This window comes from Pomacea canaliculata, linkage group LG1, assembly GCF_003073045.1.
Source record: "Pomacea canaliculata isolate SZHN2017 linkage group LG1, ASM307304v1, whole genome shotgun sequence".
Classification (NCBI taxonomy): Eukaryota; Metazoa; Mollusca; class Gastropoda; order Architaenioglossa; family Ampullariidae; genus Pomacea; species Pomacea canaliculata.
Window position 1 is genome coordinate 18,250,598 of NC_037590.1, and position 24,969 is coordinate 18,275,566.

Here is a 24,969-nt window from a genome sequence, read left to right on the forward strand (position 1 = left end):
GCTCAATTCTTAGATACGTTAATCTGATACACCAGCATTTGGCACAAAAAGAGGTTGAGCTCTCACACAGACACCTACAAACCAACAATATCCCATAACAGAAGCAAAAACTTTTCAAGACCATTTCTTATTCAATAAAATGCTTTATTTTGCAGAAACTGTTGCTCTTTTGCACGGAGACTAAATGATGATAAGTGAAAAGATCACAGAGCGATGGTTATGAAGTTCATGACACTAGGTCTTAACGCATGAATTTAAAAACATTTCCACACGCAGAATAATTCGAAATTCTGTTATTAAAAGAGAAACCTGATAAAGTACTAGTTATTGTAATCTCTCAATTTCTCTTTCTCTCTCCTGCGCCCACCCCCAACACACACACACACACACATGCAGACCGAATAACAAACTTTTAAGAAAGTACATACATCTCAAGTGAAATTTAGGGATATTGCATACAACTACTGAATGTATTTAAGATGTCGTGTATTTCTCCGTACAAGCTACCTTCAGAGATTAACTACTGCCGAAATATGCAGTTTAATATTTTTTAATCAAATGGCAGTCTCAGATAGCCAACAACTTCTACGCTTCAACTCCTATTTATTCGAATGTATCGACTGCTAACGAAAAGCAGGACATAAATTGATTACGACACTGGTATAAAACTTGGGTAAGCAAGATCAGCATGTGTTCGCGTATCTGCCTACTTTTACTCTTGTGCTAGGGGAGGTAAGTAATAATTATTTTGGTTTCCAATGAAACAAAACTCTTCTTATACATTTAAAGTATGAAGAAATAGGGAAATTTTCAAAACGGATGACTAGACAATATGTTTATTCAACTTGGTCACAGTTCAGTCTGCTGTGGGTTTTAACCCACACGCCCTGGAAAGTAAGCACTACAAACAACGGTTTTAAGTTTTTCTGCAGTGTGGGTATCAACAATGGAAAAGAAAAGGTGTCAGTCCAGAGGACAATGCAGTTTATTCTGTGTGCAATTACAACAGTCGCACAGGATCACAAAGGTCCGTTGTTTAGGATTACCCGAAAACAACAGTTGGCCATTCAGCTTGGGTGCGCTAGCAGAAGAATAAAAAATATGGCAGGAATTAAAACCAAAATCGAATACATGACTGACATGTACATCAACAGTTCTCGACTTCAGACTGGCTCCGCAATAATGCCTTTGATCATGTCCTTCAGCTGTTGATAGCGAGTAGGGACTGCGTGCACTTTGGAGGCTTGGTAGTTCTGCTGAAGGGTGTTCAACCGACTGTAGATCTTCAGGCCTCGAGAGGTCAGTCGAGCGATCTCTCTTTTCTTGCGTTCGTTGTCCCGCCGGATGTCATCCTTATCAAGGCAGTGCAAGTCTGGGAAGCGAGAGCAGTTTCAGCATGACTAGTAGCAAACAGATTTCAGCTCTGTTTAAGGATATCAGCTAATAGGAGAAAACCTGGTAGACTTTACAGGCCAACCCGAGTTTAGCATGAATTTATACTATGAGTGACTGAAAACAGAACTGTTTTCATTGTTACCAAAATGCGCAGTGGATGCTTCATTAATTTTTCTTTTGAAAATAGTGTATGAAATTCCGATTTCTGGTTTCACTAAAGGCAGCAGACAATGCCAGAGCTGGGACCACATGGAAATGATGTATCTCTTAACAAGCAAATCTTTCTGTGTGACAAGGCGGGTGACGAAGTCTTGAGCTATCAAAAATCGAGGGAAGAACTGTCGAATCTGGCAAGCGGATCAGGTTTTAACTCTAATTGGTGAATACCTTTCAACAAATAAGGCACCACGATCTAACAATAATTATGGACTCGGGTTAGATTTTAAACTTAGGTGCACATATTGGACGGGTGCTTGTACTAACATAAATGTTTATAATGAGTTCTGAGAGACTTGTGCGCGCGTGCGCAAAGAGACAAAAGAAAGAGACCGACAGACAAATTCTTCCACTGCCTCACCTCCTGGTTGGTCCGAAAATCCAGCAGCATTTTTTATTTTCTTGAAAATGGATGAACCACCGCTGCGTTTCTCTTCCGAAGTCTTTCTATTCACAGCAGGGGCCCCTTCTCCTTCTCCCGCGAATTGCCGCGCCTTCTGCAGCAAGCCCGCCATGCCTCTCTTCGTCTCGTGCGCCTGGGTACACTCGCTCTCCGACAGTGATTTGGCCTGCAGCAGCGACACCCAGGTTCACATCAAATCCTGTTGCTGTCGGTCAGTACAGTCATTCCGGACCACGATTTTTTTTTTTTTTTTTTTTTTTTGAAAAATGTGAAAGGGCACTGGGGATTCGTCAAAGCTGATTGGTTAGTAGGCGTGACTGTGAACCAGAAAACCGTTGGTCCAGAGACTAGAAATCATAGTCGGTCTGAGATTACCATGCATCTGACTAGAAAACACCAGCTGCTCATACAGCAGATCGTAGACTAGGTATGTACACTTTAAAAACGGGTTAGGGTTAGCAACTTCAATTGGGCACTTTACTTTCTTTACCTGTAAATAAGGACTCAAAAAGTCTTGCTACATCTTAAGTGCAAAGTAGAGCCAGCATTTAAACATCAAACTGGTCCGTCGTGCTGTATGATCTTCACACCACAAAGCCAACTGGGAAGCGTGGAAAACGAAAACAGTAGTTTAAAAATTAACAGATCGCGTTGAGACCGAGGACAAATCTGCCCATTTAATCCTCCATGTCTCTAAACCTATTTTTTGTCTAAACTGTTATCCAAACATTATGGGAGACCAAACATTATTATGTAGGGTGCGTGCTAGTCAATAGTCGAGACACTTTGCGTGACAGACCTATATATTAAAATTACGTTTCTTAACGACAGGCCTCCCAGGATATTGACATATGTTTACAAACGACTTCGGCCTTCACTGAGGCGTGTTGATCAATCGAATCCTATATCAAGATATGGAGAGAACAGACAGCAGGCTTTTGTACGACAGACTGAAAACGGGCAACACAATCCAGGATCGATGCCAGGAACGAAACAAAGAAACGACAGATTCCTCCAGCTGTGGGCAGCACAAGAAAACCTACACCAGCAGCAGATTGTGCTGACCATGAAAACACGGGGGTCAAATGCCAGCCGTGATGCTGGATAAAGTGTATCAAATACCATCGCCTGCTAATTTTCAGGCAATGGCAAATTTCTCTCATACTAAAGTAACATAAATAAATAAAAGTAAGTTATGGTGGCACCTTTCTCAGAATGGTGTCGGAAGAGGTGTTCTTGATCATGGTTTTGAGATGGCCATAGCGGGAGACGGAGAAGGTGCCCTTGGATTCGATGTAAGTCTTCTCCAACTGTCGCAGAAGTTGCTGCATCTCTTCCAGACCATATTGCAGTCTCTCCACCTCCGCGCTCAGCGCCTGGTTTTCAGCGATGAGGTCGTCCTTGGACATGTCTGAAAGCAAGGAGCAACACAGTCACAAGACAAGGATGGGACTGAAAAAGTAGGAGGAATTACCGGCAGGCACAGGGAGCCTGATAAGGAGGAAAATAGGTAATAATACACACAGACGACAGGAAGACAGTGCACGCACAGAAGCAAAGGTAGAACCACAGAGAGGAAAAAAAAAACAAAAAACAAAAACAAAACATAAAGCGGAAAAATGCACACAGGTACAATAAATAATGTTGTTATTGTTATTGTTTAATAAACAGTATAGATAGACACAGAAAAAATACAGCGAGAACACTACAGAAAAATACAGAACCACAGAGAATCAAAATTAAATAAATAAATAAATAATACAGAATATACGAAAAGCGCAGAATGCACAGCCATTGAATACAAACAGGAGAAATACAGATAAAAACAATACGAAGACGGAACCAATACTGGAAAAAAATACAGAATACGTATAAATGCAGAATAAAGCGACCATAGCAAAAGAATAGAGACTGATCAAGTACAGAACAAAGAGACGGAGGGACTAACACACACAGGTAGGGTCAGCATGCGCGTACTGTTTGCTGACCTTTACTCGGATGATCCTCCGCCATATTACGTTGCCAAAAAAATTTCACACTTCTTTCCTGGACAAGTCACTCGTGTTCCGCAGTTTTTACGATGGGTTCAAACGTTTATGTCCCGCACCCCTCTTATCACCTTTGATACAAGCGATCGCGAACCACTTCAGAGGTTGATGAAGTGCAACTCGTCTTCTCAGCTCTGATATAAACGATCTACGGGCCGATCAGCGCGACATCTCCTGCGCGGACGCTGCGTCATTTTAGGACGATTTAAGGTGTCATGTATGACGTATTTTAATGACGTCAGCCATTTCAAAGACGTCATCTGGATGACGGAATTACTGACCCGAGACGTCACTTTTGGAATATTTCTCCTCCCCCTCCTAACGTCTGTTCGCTCCGCGGTGCAACAACAGACTGAAGTTAAAATCAGACAACACATTATTTTATATCTGAGAATTTCGATGAAAGAAATTAACTCCGATGCAATAAGCGTTTAAATAAATTACAGTTTAAAAAGGACCAGGCACCCAGAATGCTGAGTGTAAGCTACCTGTCTGTGCCGCACTACGCCAGCGACATGCCTATACACGTGCTGCACGAATGACGCCTTCGTCCTGGTGAAAGGTCGGCGGGGTCAGCTGCGGCTCTGTCTGGTTTGGAGGCAATCAGCTGAAACAATCAAACAGCACAAATAATTACTCGAGAGTATTAATTACAGCGAGTCTGTAACCTTGTGTCAACACAGCGGGTCACGATGCATCTGAGCGCATCAACCAGTCAGACAACCAGCGTTAGAAAAGTTCCAGTGCTAGTTACCTTGACAACAAGGCCATACGATGAACATTACATATATTGCAGCTGATGAGTATGCTTGCCTCAGAAACGATGCTAAGGAAAAACAAGCAGCTAAGAAGGAATCCTAGGGGATAAGGCGTTTCAACAGGAATTGGAAACTTCCGGTAACTGTCTTTGTCTGTGCTGAACCGAAACACGTGCAGACGAGATTTTTAAAAACTTATACAAGTCAGTAAAACAAGGGAGTATGAAACCTACAAAACCAGCATAGACATTTTACATACATGCAGTAAAACATTACGCATGTAGTCACATCAAATATGTCACAAACACAAAATTAGCATTAACTGGCAGGCGATGGTTTTGTGTGTGTGTGTGAATAAAGTTACAATGTTTTAGGTTACTTTTTTGTTTTTCAGTGTTGTCGTTGTTTTCGTTTATGTGTACTCTTTTGTCTAGACTCTAGATCCGCATGACACTTGCGATAAAATCACATCCAGCATCTCTCGCCACACTTTATTTAAGACAAGTTTCTTGTTGCTGGAAAATCAAACGTGACCCACTGTGACAACACTCATCAATATCTCACTACTTCGTTTTTCAGGAATTTTTCTCTCTCCACGCTAATCTTAAATCAACAGGCACAGCTTGTTGCGATGTCTCACTGGGGTGTGATTCCCCTTCCCCCTCTGTCTCCGGTCTTCGATTAACGGGATTCAGCAAGACTGTGGTGTCAGTTGCAGTTTCATAAAAAAAGCAACGTGAGGAAGTTGCGTTCATTTCTAGGTCGGAAAATCGTGGGGTTGTATTGTGTATGGAGTGTTTAGAGAGAGTGTGTGAATGGAGAGGGAAGTTGATATGTGTAATAGGTTCACAGTTTTAAAAATGGAAATAAGTAAAGATAACATGACTACTGTGAGGTTGGCCTACATATGCTATCCTAAAGGTCTTTTTTTTTAACTGCCTGGGAGTTGAGTATCTTCTCAACGAATACACACTGACCATACAACTTGCACATGACATCTATTTGTGGTAATGTATTTTCTTGAGGCCTGAGGCGCAGACACCTGTTCAATAAAAGCCTCAGACAAAACACTTCGAAAGTAAGGAGTCAGATGAAAGTAGGTTATTGTGTTATCTGCATCCCATGTTCCACTTACATTGTCTCAATCTATGTCCCAAGCTATATGTTATTCCGGTCGAGGGCCATAGTCCCTTTACATTGTCTGCAACTGTGAGCGCAGTCTGGCATTTACAGCCTCTGGAGTCTTAAAGATGTTATCAGATTAACCAAACAAGACTGAGATATATCGTTTGAGTTCGATGTTCAAATCACATTTCTGATTTCCTATCAGTGAAAAAAAAAAAAAGAATTGCGGTACACTTACATTAGTAAGGGAGATATGGATGACAGATAAAGAGTTTGTCTCTACAATGAACCCTTAAACTGTCTATGAATGATAATAGTTGTTTTAGTTTTCTAAATAATTTCATGAACAAAGCCTGGTAATGTACAAATTAACATATTCAGTACACATATGCTACTACAAAGTATGAAAGAAATAACGTAAATAATTTTAAAGAGGTTCTTTCTTTCCCGCACCTGCACATACTTCTTACAAACACACTTACACATACTCTATCCCACTCAAACACCCAGTTAATCTTTCAGTCTCTCTCTGACATACACACGCACGTGCACGTCCAGTATAAGTGGTATCGTAAAAACAGTGTCTAATTACAGTCAGCAGGCAAAAACAGGCACATCTGTGACTGAATGTGGAGGGTGTCAACACCTTCTGACCTCTTACCGGCGACAAGGTACACAAGCACCATCTCGCTCCATCAGCTTCCCTCGAGTCAGAGCCTTCCCTTCCGCTCCCTGCCCCCCAAATGTTACCGACAGGCGACATGAACCTCTATAGTTCGTGCCACCATTCTTCCATCTGAATAAAATCCAACACACCCACCCGTCCATCTCCACCACCCGACTTTCATCTGCCCAAACGCTCACCACACACCGAGTCTCCCGAGTTTACAAGGTAAGGTCGCCGAGACCTGCTATAGTTCCTACCATCTTCCACCTACCCCGAAGTGCTTGGCTGGCTGAAGCAACTGAAATGGAAAGTCACCAGAAGTCAGTCTGACGAGACAGCACAGAGAAGATATGGCTGCCACCGGGCGCTCAAACCGCCAACACCCCGAGAGCACACACCTCTCCCGCTAGCCCGCGAGCGCCGCGACACGCGAACTACACGGCCTGGAGCATTCCTACACAGAGCTGCGCGCGCATATTACACGTGCTTCCGCCTTGACTGGTGCTGAGCAGACGACATCGTGCACAGAAGTCATGTCTGAGCTATCGTGTAGCCTGGCCTCAGACTGAACCCCTGTTCTTGTGTTTGTCGTAATGTGTGTGTGTGCGCGAAATTCTATTTCATATGTATTCCATATGCGTTTTTTCGTAACTGTTACCTTATGTTTCTCTTAAGCTGAACTCTAGCCTTTGAAACGCGAAGGGTTATGCGCAGCAACATTATATAAGCACACCTTTATGATAACAAGTACTTTTAAGCGCGAACTTGCGCGCGATCAGGGTTACCCGCGGTCATACTTTCAGCCTTTGGAGATACAGTCGCGAAAAAGGTTGATAAACTCTGATTTAGCGCTCGTTTTGATTGCATTGTATACTGACTGCCCATTGACATGACCTGGGAAGTTAAAGATCACATGGTGTAAAAATTCCGTCAGTGCCCTCAAATGACCTACAGAGAAAGGGCGACGATTAAAGGGAGGCAACTGCTGTTAACGTGCGCTTCCTTCGTCGTTTTTCTTACTTCCCTTGCTTTCAAGTTGCTATTCCGAAATTTGCTAATCCGAGCGAAAATTACTGTAAATTTCGGATCATAAGCCGTGAATTTTCCCCCAGCTTTAAACCCTGTGGCTTGTTTGCGGATGTTTTTTTTTCAGATTCTGATAATTTTTCGATGGGCTCCATGTTAAAGTGAATTTGAAGTCAAAGACCGATACAAAAAAGCATTCAAATCAGTTGCTAAAGCACACACCATTATTATGCCGAAAACGAGACGAAATGCCTATGATGCAGCTTTCAAGTTGTCTACATTTTGCGGCTTATTAAAGTGAAAAAAGAAAAGTTTTTTTTTTAATTAGTGGGTGTGGCTTATATGTAGGTGCCCTCAACAGACCTAAATTTACGGTAGTTCTAATCTCTAATTCTCCGATCTACTGATGTCTGAGTATGGGTGTAAGTTTAAGTGATACTTAAGTTGATTAGTAGCAGAATGTGTGACGCACTTGACACGACATAAGAATCAATACTGACATAATAAAAATCATGACCATGAGCCATTTTCATCATTAATTTTGAGGGGATTATGTTTATATTCATTAATCCATTGGCGGTACCATGTTTACAACGGTTGTGCTGTTCTGTTGACGTTAGTCGGGGCAAACACTTACCTGAATGGGCGTAGCGGCTGACATGAATAAGATAAATTATCATTTTTTTACTTCTAGCTCCCGACCTAACTAGAAGAAATTGAAGTACTACATTATTATCAAACAAATGCATTAAAATCACAAAAGATAAAACTTAGGCTATGTACAAAGGTTGATGTCTGCATTGACAGAGATTAAATTTTTGACTAATGCATAAGCAGCATGTAGGCGATCCAATCGTTTGATATAAATGTTGTAGGAGTCCTGCTTTCAAATTGTACAGACTGGATTCTATTTGTTGGAGGCGCGAAAGAAGTCTGTTCCAAAGAACACTATCAGAATGTTTCAGATAAAGAAAGACAGATAAATAAAGGAAGCAAGGACAGCAAATAGCTAATAGTAAAAGAAAGAGTTGACTTCATTACGCAGTTGTAAAACAATTTTCTTTTGATTAAATAAATATATATCCCTTAAACAGAAAGCAAGTGTTTTACGTGTTACATAAGATGTGAAAACGAATGAAGGACAACAGCAGGATGTAACTGATACTTGTTTGTACAGTGAACTGTAAAGTGTTTTAAAACTTCACACTAATAGAAGGAAGACATGCATGGTTGTTGCAAAGAAAATTAATTTAAATAAAATGTGTTTGGTTGTGTTAGCGGCTGGTGCGTTCCTAAGAAAAACCACAAACAAAAGCATAAAAAATAATCCTCAAAACAACGAAACAAGCAGTAAAGATTTACTTAGAAACTCTAATCGTCCCTTATAGCAGAGCTCTGAAACTCGAACTGACATTGTCAAAATGATGTCGGATTTTTATCGTCCCTGACGAGAATAGTCAAGATTAGTGTGGCAACTGGTCGCAAAAAGCACGAGTCCGTGATCTTGAGATACTTATTAACGATGGCTTTGAGAGGGAACTAGGTACTACAGACTTTGCTACAGCTTTGACTTTCTGCTGATATGGGGTCCGGTGTGATAAACAGCAGTGTGCTTATCGGGATGTGAAAGTCAGAGTGAAAAGACAAGAAAACGAGAGTGGTATAAGGTGTCGGGTGATAGTGATGGCATGGAGAATCAGGACCACTCCTAAAATCTTCTAACCACTCCCATTTGGTCAGAGACTGAGTGCCAAAGATGTCAGCTTGCAACGAAAAAGAGAAGTAATAATTAGTAAAGTTGATCATTTGTCATTGTATTACCCATTTTAATAACATTCCTAATCAAGGCTTGACAAGGTACATCAGTGTTCGCGTGCACATGTGTTTATGTGTTTGTTGGGATGCGGGGGTGGACATGGGTGATTGGACACAAATCTGTGCTAATGTATTTTGATTCCGCTCGCTCTAATGTTAAATACTTTTGTATACTTTTTAATGTTATAAAGCTATTTTTATGTCATGCATATATATCTTTTTATTTTTCATACATTTTTCATGTAATGTGCATTTTCTGACCTACTAACGAACATATCCTGTGAAATAATACAGCTGTAAACAGGTTTTCTGAGGAATCTTAATGGTGCTTAACAACAAAACAGTTCTCTGGCACTGGGCGTTGCCACAGCTTCGCTGCAGTGTGAGAACGGGTGTTGATTGTAAGGTCACGTGACAGTATGGCTGTAAACATTGTCTGAAAAGGATCAGCGCCAACACTTTCATTGATAGCGTGTTCACGTGACACTGACGGCTAATCACGGCTAACGCCTCTCAAGCGATGCGATCAGCAGGGCCGACAACTTAATCATCTTCCACGGCTCCACGAAGCTGGCTGCGCTCCCTTTAACTGCTTAATTGCGACCGTCGAGCGGGCGTCGGTTCCCTCCCAAGTTGCATGGAGATAATGTGAATATACGAGGGGTGGAACATTCCGTGCTAGCCTGCTGAGCTCTTATATTTACTGCAAATTAATCCATCTCTCTCGTCCCTGTACCCAATCTCTCTTGCACGTGAAGGCTTTACAGATTAATCGGAGCATGAACGCGACTCGAGATCTGCACACAATCACAGACATTTTTTGTCCAAGACAAGTACAGGACCTAAAAACAGGTTGGAAGGAATTTCCAAACTGGACAAGATTGATAGCTGGCACTCCGCGGGGATTCCCAAAAAGGGCAAGGAAGGGAGAATAGCTTGGGGATGGGTCAAACATTTAGCAGTGCCACCACGACCATCAAGAAGTAGCTTAGAGATATTTGAGGATGGACTTTCGACAGGGGCGACGCAAGTGGGAAATAAATATTTCCTTCAGTCTTTGTTCATTTTAAGTGTCGTTTTTTCTTCGTTTAATGTCATACTGAGATGTATCTTTAATGCAGTTCACCAACTGTACCTGTTGTTCGCGTGTGTGTGTGTGTGTGTGAAATATGTAACAATATATATATACACACACACACAGTGGAGTAGGAAGATGCTCGGCTTTTGAAGGGTAGCAAACTCCATGGTGACTGTGAACGACGTTCCATTAGCACATTACGAAAAAAGAGGAGTAGGTACATGGGTACACGGTGGTAGCATCACAACATCTGCTGCGTTCAAAAGCAATTAACACTTAAGAGACAAAATTCATGGAAAAATGACTCATCGCAATCACAAGAAATAATGTAATACCCAGAATACGACAAACTTTATAGTCATATTAATCACATTTGTTTGCAAGTCAGTGTACAAAAAAAAAACTATGTCTTCTTTGATTCATGCCTATGTTTTGTAGTAAAGTAGTGTTTATGTTTCCTTTCTTAAATCAAGGGCTGTACAGCATGACTTTTGCTGCCACCCCTGGCTCCTATGCTATAATTCCTTTTGTGGTTTAAAACAGTTGTATTATAGTGTATTGTACACACACATTCTCTCTATCTCCTCTTCTTCTGCGCAGGTAAAAATATGGACCCAAATCTCGGACCTCTGGTGTCTGTCTACCTCCCACGTCACAACGTGATTCACTGGGCGTCAGTCCATCGTTACTTCCGGGACATCCAAGTCATCTCCATGCCTCTACGTCTCTAAAGCATGTCAGCATAGACCATCCGTCCTTCAGATAACAAATAATGTTTACAAAGAGAACAGTAAACATGTTTTACATTTCTGGTTCAAGTTGCGAAATTGCCTTGGACTTCCGGATACACGGCTCCACAAAAAGATTATACCCTCGACTGGAGGGATGTATAGATACAAATATAAATATGAGGAATGTGTGGGAGTGTGGACGACCAGGGCTATAGTTCCTCGATCTCAAGGTCAAGGAGGTGTTGTCCTGTTGTTACGGAGCTGTCTTCCTTTCACCTGTTTCCTCGCACGTCCATGGTCAAGATAACCGGATTTCTATTAATAGGCACTGAGGGGCTTTCTAACGGATTATTAAAGAATCACAGTTTTGCTTCCGATTGGCTGATATACAATTCTGGCAAGTTGTTTGTGTGAAAAACACTTCTATGCTTACATTACATAACAACAGATTACGGTAACGACTTTTCTTGTGAGTGCCTAGTGTATTATTTGTAAATTGTGATAAACAAGCTTCTCAAACTAACTCATTGTTGTAGGTTCCATTTACACATCATGTCAGGCAGTAGTAGCTACTCATAAATATCCTGTCATCATTTGCAGGCACAAATTTTTACTTTTTATTGTCATTTTTAAGCGCAAACGTACCCGTTACTATTTATCAGTGTACATATGCCCCACTGTTACCTTATGTCGGCGCAAAATTGCCTCCTGTGACCATTAGACGGTGTAAATGTGTCCAAAGCATTGTTAACTGTCTTTGCGTCGTTTTTACCTTTCCCTTTGAGCTTCCCATTGTCTGCACTTGTCTGTGTTTCCTTTCTTTTCTTTGGTGAAGCCTGAGTGACATTCGTGACATATTATGCATAATTTCAGTTGTACTTTGCTGCTATTCCTGCTGCTGTTGAGATGAAAAGGTTTCCGGACATTCAGAGCCCGTGGTTTGCTTGCTCCGTGTTTATCTGGAGCTAGAACCCACTAAAAGTTCTGTTGGTCAGAAAGAAAGACTGCGAGGAGGTGTACGAGAGGCAGAGAGAAGGGGGTTGGTTCCAGAAGGATGTCATTTAGATAAACAATGATAAGAAGTACTCCTGTAGAATCATCACCTACTGTTTGCCAACAGAATAGAAAGCGTTTGGTTTCCATTTTCGTGAGAAGTCAGACATTTAACAAATGTGTCAGGTGGTTATTGTAAGGTCGTGGGTGGCAGTTCTAAAATTGTAATACCGGGTCTAATTACAACTTTAAGTGGAAGGGATGGGGTAAGGGTTGGGGTAGATGAAGAGTCATGTCAGTATACGCTAGATCGAGTATAAATATCTACTTCTAAATAATGTTACAACAGTTTCTTTGTCATGTAGCTTTAATGCAAAATTCACTCTATTTCTCTGTGTGTGTGTATATAAATATAAATAAATAAAACTGTCATCAATTGTCTATTATGCAGCATATCCTCATAGCAATTAAAACCAGACAGACAACAAAATCTGCCTAAAATCGTGCTGTATCATTTAATAACAACTTAAATTCACAGCGGACAGAAATCCAATAAACAGACTAAAGTCCAGTAGCTCGATAGTCTTGTAGCCTCGTGTGCCGCCAAACACACACGAGAAGATCTCGTAAAGTCTCTAAGAGCAGACGTGGATTCACAGTCACGATCGCGTTGCCTCCATTTCAAAGCTTAACTGTGTAAGTCCTCAACAGCTCACTGGGACAAGTAAATAGGTCTGTTCTCCTTTCTTTATTCCTTAGCTCTGATATCGTGGAAGAAGTTTTTTTTATATCCTTAAACACAAAGCTATTGACCATCTCATGTCTCGAGCTAAAAGGGTCCCATCATGCCTTCTGTTTTGAAAAGCGTATGCCACTCGATGGACTTTCTTTTTCTGAGCACTGCTCTTTCCTTTGTTCACTCTCTCTTCCTCCCTTTCTCTCTCTCCCGCCCTGTGAGAGCGAGAAAGTGATTTTGGTCGGACATTTTGAGCTTTCCATCACTTCTTTGTGTGAGTGTGATAGAGAGTGTCAGTGATTTTGGTCGAACTTTCACTAAACACCTAACACTATATCACGGCAAGGCAGCCAGACTAGTAAGCAGGTGCCAGTGACACATTCAAAGAAATAACAGAGACGGACGTGAGCTGAATCCAGGACAGCCAAACCTCCCTGTATTGGTGACAGGCGCTAACCATTGCGCCACCGAGCCACCCGTTAGAAAGAATGAAAAAAGAGAAGGAAAATGTGTGACGTGTTTGAAGTAAACGTTCTACGTTCTCTCTCAGCAATATTTGTTTGTCCACCAAGAAGACGTCACTGAGTCCTCCAGCGTCTCCTGGATTCTACCCTCTTAAAGACTTGTTTACTCACGATATCGTTTTCTGCCTCTTCACATGTTTATTCTTTCTTTTATTGTTTGTTTACATTGGATGTGGAGGTAAAATGTGTGCGTATTGGGGTGGGTGGGAGTGGAGTTACATTTATTGCTCCAGCCAGCACATTTCAACAATCTTTTGAAAATTTTAAACTTTTTAAACAGCGGAAATACATTGCGATGTTTTGTCACCATGATCTTGCTTGAGCTGATAAGAAAATAAAATTCTGAACGGGACAGGAAGTGCTTATTGCGCATGCACTGACCTTACACGCTGACCTTGCCCTTGCCCCCGCTGAAGGCCGTCTGCCGCTCTCGTTGGCGGGGACATCCCTGAGTGGCGCCTGTCACAGTCGGCAAACCCTCGTCGGCTCTTTAGTCCTGCTATCAGATCAAAAGGACGGCATATATCTTCTCAGTTTCTCGCCCACCTTTCTCTCGCGCCCAACCCTTCCTGTTTACATGTCCGATTATTTCCTACTCCAGGCGTAGTACCAGCAGCAATGACTCGTCACCGTGGGCGGCTGTCTCCCCCTCTCAGACCTGTAACCCAAGAGTCCACTCCATCTTCAGTGGGAGTGGGATGCTAATTTTCGCTTAGAAACTGGTTGAACTGGAGTGCTAGTCGGCGGTAGATGTGTCGATGTAGAGGAAATGATGGAGCACAAAGTGTCTGATTATCAGTTGAAAGTAAATGTAAAACTCCCTCTTGGGCTTGTCACGTGGCCCTTTCCACAACATGCAACAGGTTAAAGTAAATTGGCTTGAAACCTGAAGAAAGAGCGGAGGTGGCCGTTTAGAAACATATGGTGTTTGCGAACCACTCGTTTTTCCAGGAGAAGGTTACAAAGGTCGAGATAAACATTCGCGACACCTCTAACTGTCTGGAAAGGCCTTGTAACTTTGAAGGAGGCGATACCCAGGGTGTACGCACGAACTAGACTTCAGCCATGCGATATTCTGGCAGGGGAAAAAAACACATGATAACTGCCAGAGTCTGATCTGCCCAGGCTGGTGAACACAGCTAAGGGAGAATGAAAATAAAAGAGGCACACCTTCTCAGCCTCCGCAGGTGCAGGCATCAATTTGATTATCAGCAGCTGTTTGTTTACAGAAGCGATAGTCGCAATGATTCGAAGATCCGAAAACGGGCTCGAATTTTCGACAGGCCCCCGGTACGACAGAGGTAATGCCAGACGTGCGGATCGGGAGAGCGCCGTCACATTACAAAAGCACGACAGGCCGATGATAATGTGGTCAATGATGCTGCACGTGTCGTGCCGGGTCACGCCAGACTTCTCGCACCTGCTGGCAGTTTCGCACAACAGTAGCTGTTCACAGCTCCAACTGAGCGATCTCGCGACGCGAACTTGCCGCGGACAGGTTTGGTAGCTGTTGTGTTTTTTTGTTTTGTTTTTATTTTTGGTTTTGTTGTTGTTGATTTTCTCGGGGGCCATAATCACGAAGTGAATGTAACGTTACTCGTCGAGGAGCAGCTCATACGGAAGGTTTAGTTGATGACCGGAAGCTACAGCGGGATTCTTTAACCACGGATTCGCAAAAACTTGAACTGATGGCAGTCTACCAAGACTTAGTCTTTTACGAAGTGGTTGGTGGTCAGGTCTCGGCAACTTTCCAACAACAGCAAGTCGAGGAAAAACTGCGCCGAAATTCCTTATGTCAACAATATAATTTTTCGAATCATAAGTTTGTTAATCTTATATACTTCATCGATTGATTTATTTGTTTATTCGTTTATGAAATTCTCGATTCCCACTTCTGGTACAAAAACCAGTTCACAAATAATCCTCCATAAACATTTTGTACTTCCACCTGCATGAGAGTTTATTTTGTCTATCTTCCTCTTCGTGTTGACAGCGATGCCGGAAGTCCGTTCGTAAAAAGCCTCGTCCTAGAAATTTGTTACCAGCAGTCTACGATATTTACATTCCTTCTTATAAAAAAGAAGCAGGCCGGGTTTCTCTCCATTACTTTAATAGACACCTGACCTCCTAACAAACATTTATTAGAAATTTAGCAGACTGCTACCAAGGACTTTCACCTGGTGTAAAGAGTACTGCGCGCCCAGCCCCTGAAAGGTCAGCAGGTAAGCGAAATCTTTCTGTCCATATATCTACGACCTTTGAGATGAACAATGAGGTGTGAGGTTAGCAGAACTGTCTTAATTTGGGAATCTGTTCTACATGTTATCCTCGCGGAATCAGCGCAGAACGCGAGCTCGTTGCATCCTCGTAATAGAAACGTACCTGTCATCACGAGACTTAAATAACACGGCACAGCTCCCAGCTGGTCCTACCGGAACTTGGGAAATGTCAGATGCTCCGATTTTTGGCATGGAAAGCATCCACCCCGCTGCAGATATCTTCCACCCGGGGCTGTGTTAACAGCACGAATCGCCGCGCGCACGAACAGCTTCGCTCCGATAATTATCTTCAAGATGTCGTCGTTGTTGTGCGTGCAAGTCGTCTCCGATGTTTCTCATCCTGCCTTGGCCTTGAGCATTCCAGCATGGCTCGGCTATCTTCATTATATCGTTACCTTCGTGGATATATTCATACAGAAAAATCTTCGGAATGTAGCTTATATTACCGACAGGAGCTGTGGATGTCCAAGGTGAAGAGGAAACTCTGTAACCGGTTCTTGTTGTCGAGAGCCATTTCCGTGAGTAGGGGCGATAGGGCCAGCCCCCAGAGAGAAAAGAATGTTAACGGGCTTGTGACACGAAACCTCGCGAGATTGAAACTGTAATGAAATATGATGAAAATCGCGGAATGCCCGCGAACCAATGTCTTTATAAACTTGGGAGGAGAAGTTACATTTCGAGATAAAATAAGCTTATTATTGTTTGTTTGTTTTATAAGGAGGAGCGAAAGGGGATTAGTGGTCATTAAGACCGTGATATAAGAAGAATGAAGTAAAAAAGAATTGAAAAAAAAGTTGAGAAGAATAAGCATTACATTTTAGGTTCTGATTTCTGTCTCGCCAGTGAGACTGTCTGGCTGTTGATCATTTTTTGTTTAGAATCGTCACTAAGACGGGCTGATTGTTGATGATTTACGCCTAGTCGGTAACTGAAGCTGTACCTTAGTCCAGCCCTGTAAACAGGTGCCACATAAATAAAATATTGTGTGTGCTGTTGGGGGCGACATTCGAACCCACCCTGGTATTTGATGTCTGCTACCAATCGCTCTCCTGCAGCGTCGATGAATCTCTCTTTACTGCATCTTGGTTATCGTCAATCTTTCCTCTCAGATGAGACATTGCATGGTATTGTATGGATTGCACATTGTTGTTGGGCGTCACCTAAACAGACTTAGTGGCATAATCTACCACGACTGCGTGTCATAACACTTCAGGATTTTGTCACCTGACTTGACTATCTGCTCTCAAGTTGTCATCCGACTCAACTGCGAGCCATCAAGTTTAGCTGGCTGAGTCATCTAACCTCAGCTGGAAGGATGATGTCATCTAGTTCTACTTTGTGCTATAAAGTGAGGGAGAGCACGATAGTGTCTTAAGCACCTACATTCATTCTCAAGACAGGATGGTCACGTGGTCAGGAAGAAGACTCTAAGAATGGATGTCAATAACAGCAACAGCAGCCACGATGTTTGTGTGAGTTACGACAAACTACATTTCGAAATTCTTGGCTGCTGTCCTCAAACCTTCGTGCAACGCGCGGCACACACACACAGTTGTTAACGAACCATCTCCCACTTCTTTGAAAAAAAAAATTTAAAAAGAAAACTTTCAACAAAGCCTTGAGTTGTAGGCTATGAAGTAGGAGCAGGTACTGCACGTACTCAGGGCGTTTTCGTGGACATTAAAGTAAAATTGTGGAAGCGTCAACGCCATTCTTGTACCTGACCGCTTTGATACAGTAAATATTGACCCAAGGATGCCCATTTCTTCTGTTATGTCTCTCTTTCTCCTTCTCTCGTCCCCTCTTCAGTTGCGTCCATTCACAATGGCACGCCAGAGGTCTGGCCACGCTGCCATGTTGACAGATAACTCTCACGTGGCTTAGCGAGGGCCTTCAAATATTGGCCGAGCTTAGTCACGGGATCAGCGTCTGATTCAGACGTGGTGCACGTCATCGTGTTTTTGCTGCTGTGACGACAGTGAAGTCCCCCGTCAGGTCCCACCAGCGACTGGCTGTCACGGCCACGCTCAAGTACCCGCCATTGGGTCTGAAGGAGCTCTTGGCCTGCTCTCGGCACCAGCTCAACTCTGACTTCCTGCCAGTGGGCCTGATGGATCACCAGCATTGCTCAACCGTTCCTGGTTTTTTGTTTGTTTTTTGCTTGTAATTTATTTGTTTTAGCTTATTTTGTTTGCTTTATGTTTTTTTTGTGTGTGTGTGTGTGAGAGAGAGAGTTAGTTAGGACACGTTTGTGCTTGTCTTTGATTATTGTCTTGCTTTGTTCTTTGTTACTTTTGTTTTATTTTTTTGTTTGTTTTTTGTTTTGTTTTTGTTTTTTGTTGTTGTTGCTTAGGGATTTATTTCGGGAGACGGTTGGTAGAGTGTGCCACTTTGATAAATATATTTTAATATATACAGACTATAACTGTCATATTTTTATAGATACGAGGAGAGCATATTTTTGCTTGTTTATGGATTTATTTTGGGAGTTCGGTAGGGTTTGATTTGAGGATCGCAAGCACAAAAAATACGGAAGTGGACGAGGCCTTTTGTCAGCTTTTTTAACGACATCAGCATTCTTAAAAATAAGAGTTAACTCCGCTTTGAACTATGTTGAAGTTCTGCGCCGGCTTTGCTTTCTAAATGTTGCGACTATTGTCCTCAGACGACCTATTTCTCGTCTTTAGAGGCCATCTGTTTACCTGACATTGTGCCTGCACCAACAATCCCACTCTAGCCTCACAAGCCTCCTTCTAGAGAGCCGTTCGCAGCAGTTCATGACTGGGATGTAAGTAAGGGACACATGGGTAACAGGTGCCTGTCAAGGAGGATTAACCAGCCATCAATCATGAACACTTCAAACGAGCTCAGACAAAAACCGCTCATATATTTTTTTTTGCTCGTTTGAAGCTTATCGTCTGAAGTGGTTCATAAACCATTCCTCTCAAGCAGCTACAATGGTACGCAACATTACCGCCAGCAAGTCCTTGACTGGGGATACAAATCAGCACGGAGGGATGTCTGAAAGGGACGTGTTCCACAGGAGAAGTGTGTGGTCAGTAGACAAATACGCTGTTAAACGTGGGTACGCCACAAACAGTGTCAGGGACCTGATCACCAGTCTGTCGTAGATGTGGCACAGCAGGTGTAGACACCCGAGTGTCGATGACAACTGACGCTGAACTCCTCCTCTGTCACAGATACTCAACTTGAGTAGAGTGTCTAGTAAATACCTCCGCTGCCCTCTTCACAGTACATCGCACTCCTCCAGTTTATGAGGCTGTGAAGACATCTTGCCAACCCGCAAGTGTTTTATCTCTATGGCTTATTTAATATCGTCAGCATATATTTTGTTGTGTATGCACATATCATACTTTTTTTTCAATGTTTAACGACTAAATCGAAAGATACTTTTCACATGTAGGAACATCGGAGTTCGTAAACCGGGTGAGTGACATAATAAATCATCCATCATAAAAGTAAAGTTACAGCAATTTTCATGTATCGTTGGTTAAATCAATTTAAACGAGCACCAAGTGTTTTGAAGCACATAAATATTTGTAACATTTATTTTCATTTTCAAGTGTGTCTCAATAGCATCATTACTCTGTAGCCTAGGTCATTCTCCCCTGGTACCTCAATGAGGATTTGCGAATGTGATTTGTTATGCAATAGCGTATTTGGTGATGTTCTTTATTAGTTATCAAAACACACACGCACGCACGCGCACATACGCACGACTTATTCGTCCAAAATAAAACGAGACCAGCATCACGGTGAAGGTCCCTACGTGTTTGGTTGCGTTTGGCGTGGACGTGCCCTCGTGGTGTTTATGTTCGTTACAGGGTGGTACGGAGGCCCACCCCTGAAGTGATAACAAAGCATCCAGAAGATCTGGGTACCACGTACTCCGTAGCAGCAAACTTTGTACTACTCAATGAATAGACCTAAAGTGAGTACACCTTTGCCTTAGCGAGGATGTTTTCACAGCTGATGCCCTACATCCTCTGTAATGAGGCCGTAACAACGATCTCTTCTCTTCTTTTGGTTGCGTTTAGGTGCGAAAAGGCGCTGCCCCGATAGCCCTGTATGAGTTCCCTTTCTTCAGTTACGTTCACAGATGTATGTTGGAGTGAACAGGGGCGAGCATGCTATTACAGTACTTAAGTCGTAGTCACCCAAATGTTGTTCAACCTGGTGCCACACAGTCCAAATCAAAAGGATGGACATTTTAATAAATTTATGTGAATCTACAGAGGTTTGAAGACATGTTTATAGAACTATTCGAGGCTTTTACATGTTTTTATTATATTAATATTATTTTTATATATAAATACGATGCGGCTTGTCTAAAGAGGGAGATCTCCCTCTCTCTCACATACACAGAGCATACATAGGGAGCTTGGAGAGGGAGAGAGGTTCTTTTCGTCCAAGAAAGCTTCAGGATTAGAATCCACTTATATATTAGATAGCCCTGAACTGATGAAGAGCTAAGAAAACAATCCTTGTCAGAGCACGTGCATGGACAGTCAGGCACGAAACTTGATCCTACAAGCGTGGAATACATTCGAGCCTCCAGCTTTGCACCTAGTGTACCCTTTTTCCCAGCCCCCCTTTACCCCGTACTCTTTATAACGGCCTCTGCCCATCACGCACAGTCGGGAAGATCCTCACGAGGAATTTGTTTTCAATGGTCAGATGAAAGGACCAGCATTCTTTGCTTTGACAGACTTTTCTTATCTGCTCGGATATTCTAGAACATACACTGACCGCCCTTAGACTGACACCGAAGTGAACTGTTTTGCCACGTTTCCGAACGGAGATGTGCTTCAAGGAGTTCCGAGCATGAAAGACGTTAAATTCACGTAAGGACGACGTAAGAAACACGTGACACGTTTAAGAAGCAAACACAGAAGACGTAAGAAATAGTAAATAAGACGTAAGGAAGACGTTAGAAGATTAATAAGCGTCCAACACGCGTGCAAGTATCGCTTTCCTTGTCACCATGCAACGTCTTTGCGCGGCAGTTAGAGGAACCTCGAGTCTGTCACCTTCCATGCCCTTCACATCTCTGCACCGTGACTCATGCGCTGTTCTTTTTTTTTTTTTTTTTTTCTTTTTTTTTTTTTTTTTAATTTTTCAACTACGTCAAACGTCACGCCATGAGAGTCGGGTATCAGATCTGACCCGTATCTTTGACATACCACTGATACACGGTAAGCTGGCGCAGTTTATATTCTTTCTTGGGAAACTATCTGTAATGGTGGAAAACAAATACAGACATCGTCTTTTAGAGTAGTTTTCTATAATTAGATGCATTCCTGGAGGCGAAATGACTGCACGTGCTGCACGAATAGTTTTCCCTGATTCTGTACCCATTTCGGGTCTGTTCGCTCAGCTGTTTGTGCAGTCATGAGTGGTGAAAATGGAGGAGCTACCATGGCCACCTTGGTTGTACCGAGTGCGAGCTATTGTTTTTAGAGAGTAGCTATCCAACAAACTTCGTGATTCCCAGCCGTGGAGGACGAGACCTCGCAAGTTGCACATGATAGGAACTTAAGGGTTTCAAAGTAAAAATATCAAGTACTTGCACCACTTGTGGCAGAGAAGTGGTTAACGAAGGCTTTAAAGACCCTTCTCAAATTTCATGTCTTTGTGTTCCAAAGGCATGTCACATGAATTTCAGTTCCCGTTGGTTTTCAAGCCGGCTGAGTCAAATGACTTTAAAAAAAAAGGCGACTCAAGGGGACCCTAAAAAGCTAGCTCGTTCCTGACCTCCTAACCCCAAATTCCACTTCAGTGCCAAACAGAAGTAAAACTGCAAGTCAGAGCACACTGGAGGGCTACACCATGGCACATTGGGTCCTCATGACACGGACTGAAGAGGCAGCACAGTGGCAATGCCTGCCACACGAGTCCATTGTGAAATAATAAAGTAAATGGGCTTTGTGCCCTAGTTATGGACTCTCCTGTCTTCATTGTGATTGACTAGGGGCTGTCCTTTTTGTGGCTATAGACAGCAGCTGAAGTGGAATTTCAAGGATTTTATACACAATCTACTGGGGCCATTTCAAGGCAATAAAGTGCAAGTTAAATAAGAATATAAAAAAAACTTAAAGAACTACATTAAATTTATAATAAAATCCAACTTCCATTAAAAATTTTATTTCTTTTTTCTCCTTTGAAGTTGTCACATATAAAGTTCATTAGATTCCTCAGCACAGCATTAGGAACATGCGAGTAAAAAAGTAGATATGTCAGTCCTGCAAAAGTTCATGTTTGCTTCCAAATAGAACAAAGTAGTTTTTTAAGTTATCTTTCTGTATCCTTCCGAATAAAATACACTACATGACAACCACACAACCACACCACAGGTGGACTGGTGTCTGCAGAGACCAACGCTTAACCTCTTGCAAAGTTCTTTGCTGTTAGTCTCGGCGAGCCTAAACAATGAACGTGAATAAACCGGAAGCTTTGTCTACACCAGCCTCGTTTTAGCACATGTAGTTAACTGGAAAATAAAAAGTCGTCTGCAAACAGTCCAGTAATAAAAGTTCGTGGATCGACACTACGGGACTAAGCAGGCAAGGGAGAGCAACACGTAGGAAGTAACCCGCAAAAAAGAGAGTGAAATGGTTGGTGATGAGAGCATTTAGAATCAAGTCCGGTGACGCTAGGTCAGGTTATCTGCTGGGATGCGAGCAGACGACACAAGCATCGGGAAACATTTACAGTTGAAGCAGATGATAAATGTGGGAAGCAGTAAGAAGGGCATTCTAGGGGAGTTCACTCCAGCACACTCCTGCTCTCCCAAGAGATATCTTCCGCCTTGTAGCTTTCGACTTTAAAAAAAAAAAATTATAAACAGGTTTAAACAGTTAATCCCAAAAGTGATGGAGGCTGCCAGTGAATGGAGGAGCGTGCGACACAAGCGACTGCAAGAAGATGACCCACCTCGTGTTGATAACCGAGACTTTCAAGCACTCAGCCCTCCCACTTTCTGCATTTAGGAGATTAAAACCTGACTACTAAGCATAACAGACTTCTGCCATCTTCAAAGGCAAGATTTCCATTACAGCATGGAAACTACGCGGGTGGGAAAGAGATTCAATTGCCAACGGACGCAGCAGCGAAGATTTAAACAAACGTCGGGAGGCTTCAGTCACGGTTGCGAGGGCCGGTACCAAACTCTTTCATGTGACAACTTATAAGTGTTGTGAACGCAAGCAGAGTCGGTTGAACGCGGGTCACACATACACACACATTTATTTACAATTTTAGTTATTTCCGGAAATGGAGTGGGTGGGTGGAATCTGTTCCGAAACCTCTGAGGCAGCACTTCACTCTTCCGGCCTAAGGGGTAGGTGGTTGAAGGAGAACCCTGTTTACTAAAGAAGTTTCAAAAAATTGTCTACATGGCCTAAGTGTCTATCAAATAAAATTTTAATTAATGAATTTGAACTGCATTTAGGGATGCACTTTCTGATGCAACAGTAAATTTCAATTTCCTAGTTAATGACAGAAAAATATCGCGCACTGCTTTCCAATTATTTTGGGTCTGTGTGTTGCGTGTAGGATAAAGAGAGAGTAGCAAAGAAAAAATAAACTAGTGCCACACTTGATTGATCATTTTTATAAGTTATGAATGTGCTCTAAGGACATCCTTTGTGCATTCGCGGTTCTTTGAGCTCAGATTTTCTTAGACAAAAACCTGCTTTGGCAGGCCTCTGCTGCTGGTTTCCTCTTTGAAAACTGTCGCCCTTGTTGACCAAATCCACGATTTTTAGACAATAATTATATATCAGCATAAGTATGTAGGTTTATCTTAACAAACGACAGCTTACGAATTTGTCGCACTTTCATGTCAAAGTAAGTTTCGTTCCTAACGTACGTCAGGAGGAACTTTGGTTTTTTAAGTGACACAGATGCCGTTGACGAAAGAAGTACAGCTCTCTTCAACACAGTAGGTGCTAAATAAAACATTCTTGACACACTTGGTCTGACAAGATGACAGAATTATTTCCAGTCGACTTGGGGAAATAAAAACCGGCAGACGAATGTTTTAAACCCACCGCCACCCCGCCACACCATCACCCATGGCAGGCGTCACCATGGAGATCAGTATCTTTTCTCGGCACCTCGCCGTCAGTGAGTGTATAAATCGTGAGTCCAGCCAGCAAGCAGGCATCCCACGCCCATAATGTTGAGTGCACTTTTCACTGATATTGTTTATTAGCAACAAAACTGTGTGTCCGACCCTGGAGTACAAGTTGTGTTCAGGTGACGAAGACCGCTACAGATGGTTTCTTCATATCTGCTCGTAAACTGTTGGTGTCTGTCTGTCCATCCCCCATCTTTCCTCCTTCCCCTTCTCCGTATACCGAGATACATGAAGGTAAATAACACAAACTCTGCACGTTCGAAAACAAACAGGTACAGGTTTATGCAAGAAAGAGTTGGCAGTCTGGTACTGACATGTCAGGCTTCACAGTCTAGTAAACACTTCAAGCTGATGGCATCCAAGCTTCTTGCCGTCTATTATCCTCTCTTCCTTACACATGTTCATCTTATAAGCCGTCGCGATGTTGGGTCTCAAATGAGATTAAAACCTTTTCGTTTAATTGAAAAAAATGGAATTTCATGATATTAAGTGTTGTCAAATCTGCCGACAAGTTTGCCATGGGTGTGTGCGCGTATGTGGTAGGATGACTGGATGGAGTGAAGGAGGCAAGATCGGGAATGGAGATAAAACAAAACAAACCATTGAGTTTTGTACCTGAATTGATATCCGGAAATAATTTATCTTTTCTTTTTTGAAACAAAACACTCTCAAGATGGAAAACAAGAATGTCCAGGTCATGAAGGTCGGTTACATAAGCTAACTCCTTGGAAATGGAGATCATCTTGGTGGCTCAGGCAAGATGGGACTACACTGACTGGCGAGGGTTATAATTTTGCACAGGTGGAGTATCACTTGTAAGAATGCCCACAAGGTGTTTCAGAGCTGGTCTCTCAGTCGTTAAAAAATGTAAACAGGTGACAGCGGAATAAAGTTCGATTATGTTTCAGCTATGGCTATTGATGGACTTCGTGATGGAGGAATTTAGAAACGTAAATTTAGACGCAAAAAGAAGAAGATAAAATATGTGCAACTTCAAATAATTTAGACCGACAT

At 42.4% G+C, this 24,969-nt stretch overlaps 1 protein-coding gene across 1 annotated transcript; it reads right to left on the bottom strand.

Annotated features, from left to right (window-relative positions):
- Positions 1–123: 123 nt before the first annotated feature.
- On the bottom strand, positions 124–7,058 carry LOC112553325. Its single transcript, XM_025220499.1, has 5 exons — positions 6,884–7,058; positions 4,551–4,669; positions 3,220–3,425; positions 1,973–2,180; positions 124–1,372 (listed from the first exon to the last, which is right to left on the bottom strand). Exons 3-5 carry the CDS (start codon positions 3,421–3,423, stop codon positions 1,164–1,166), a joined length of 621 nt encoding a protein of 206 aa, XP_025076284.1. The 5' UTR covers positions 3,424–3,425; positions 4,551–4,669; positions 6,884–7,058; the 3' UTR covers positions 124–1,163.
- Between the last annotated feature and the right edge of the window lie 17,911 nt (positions 7,059–24,969).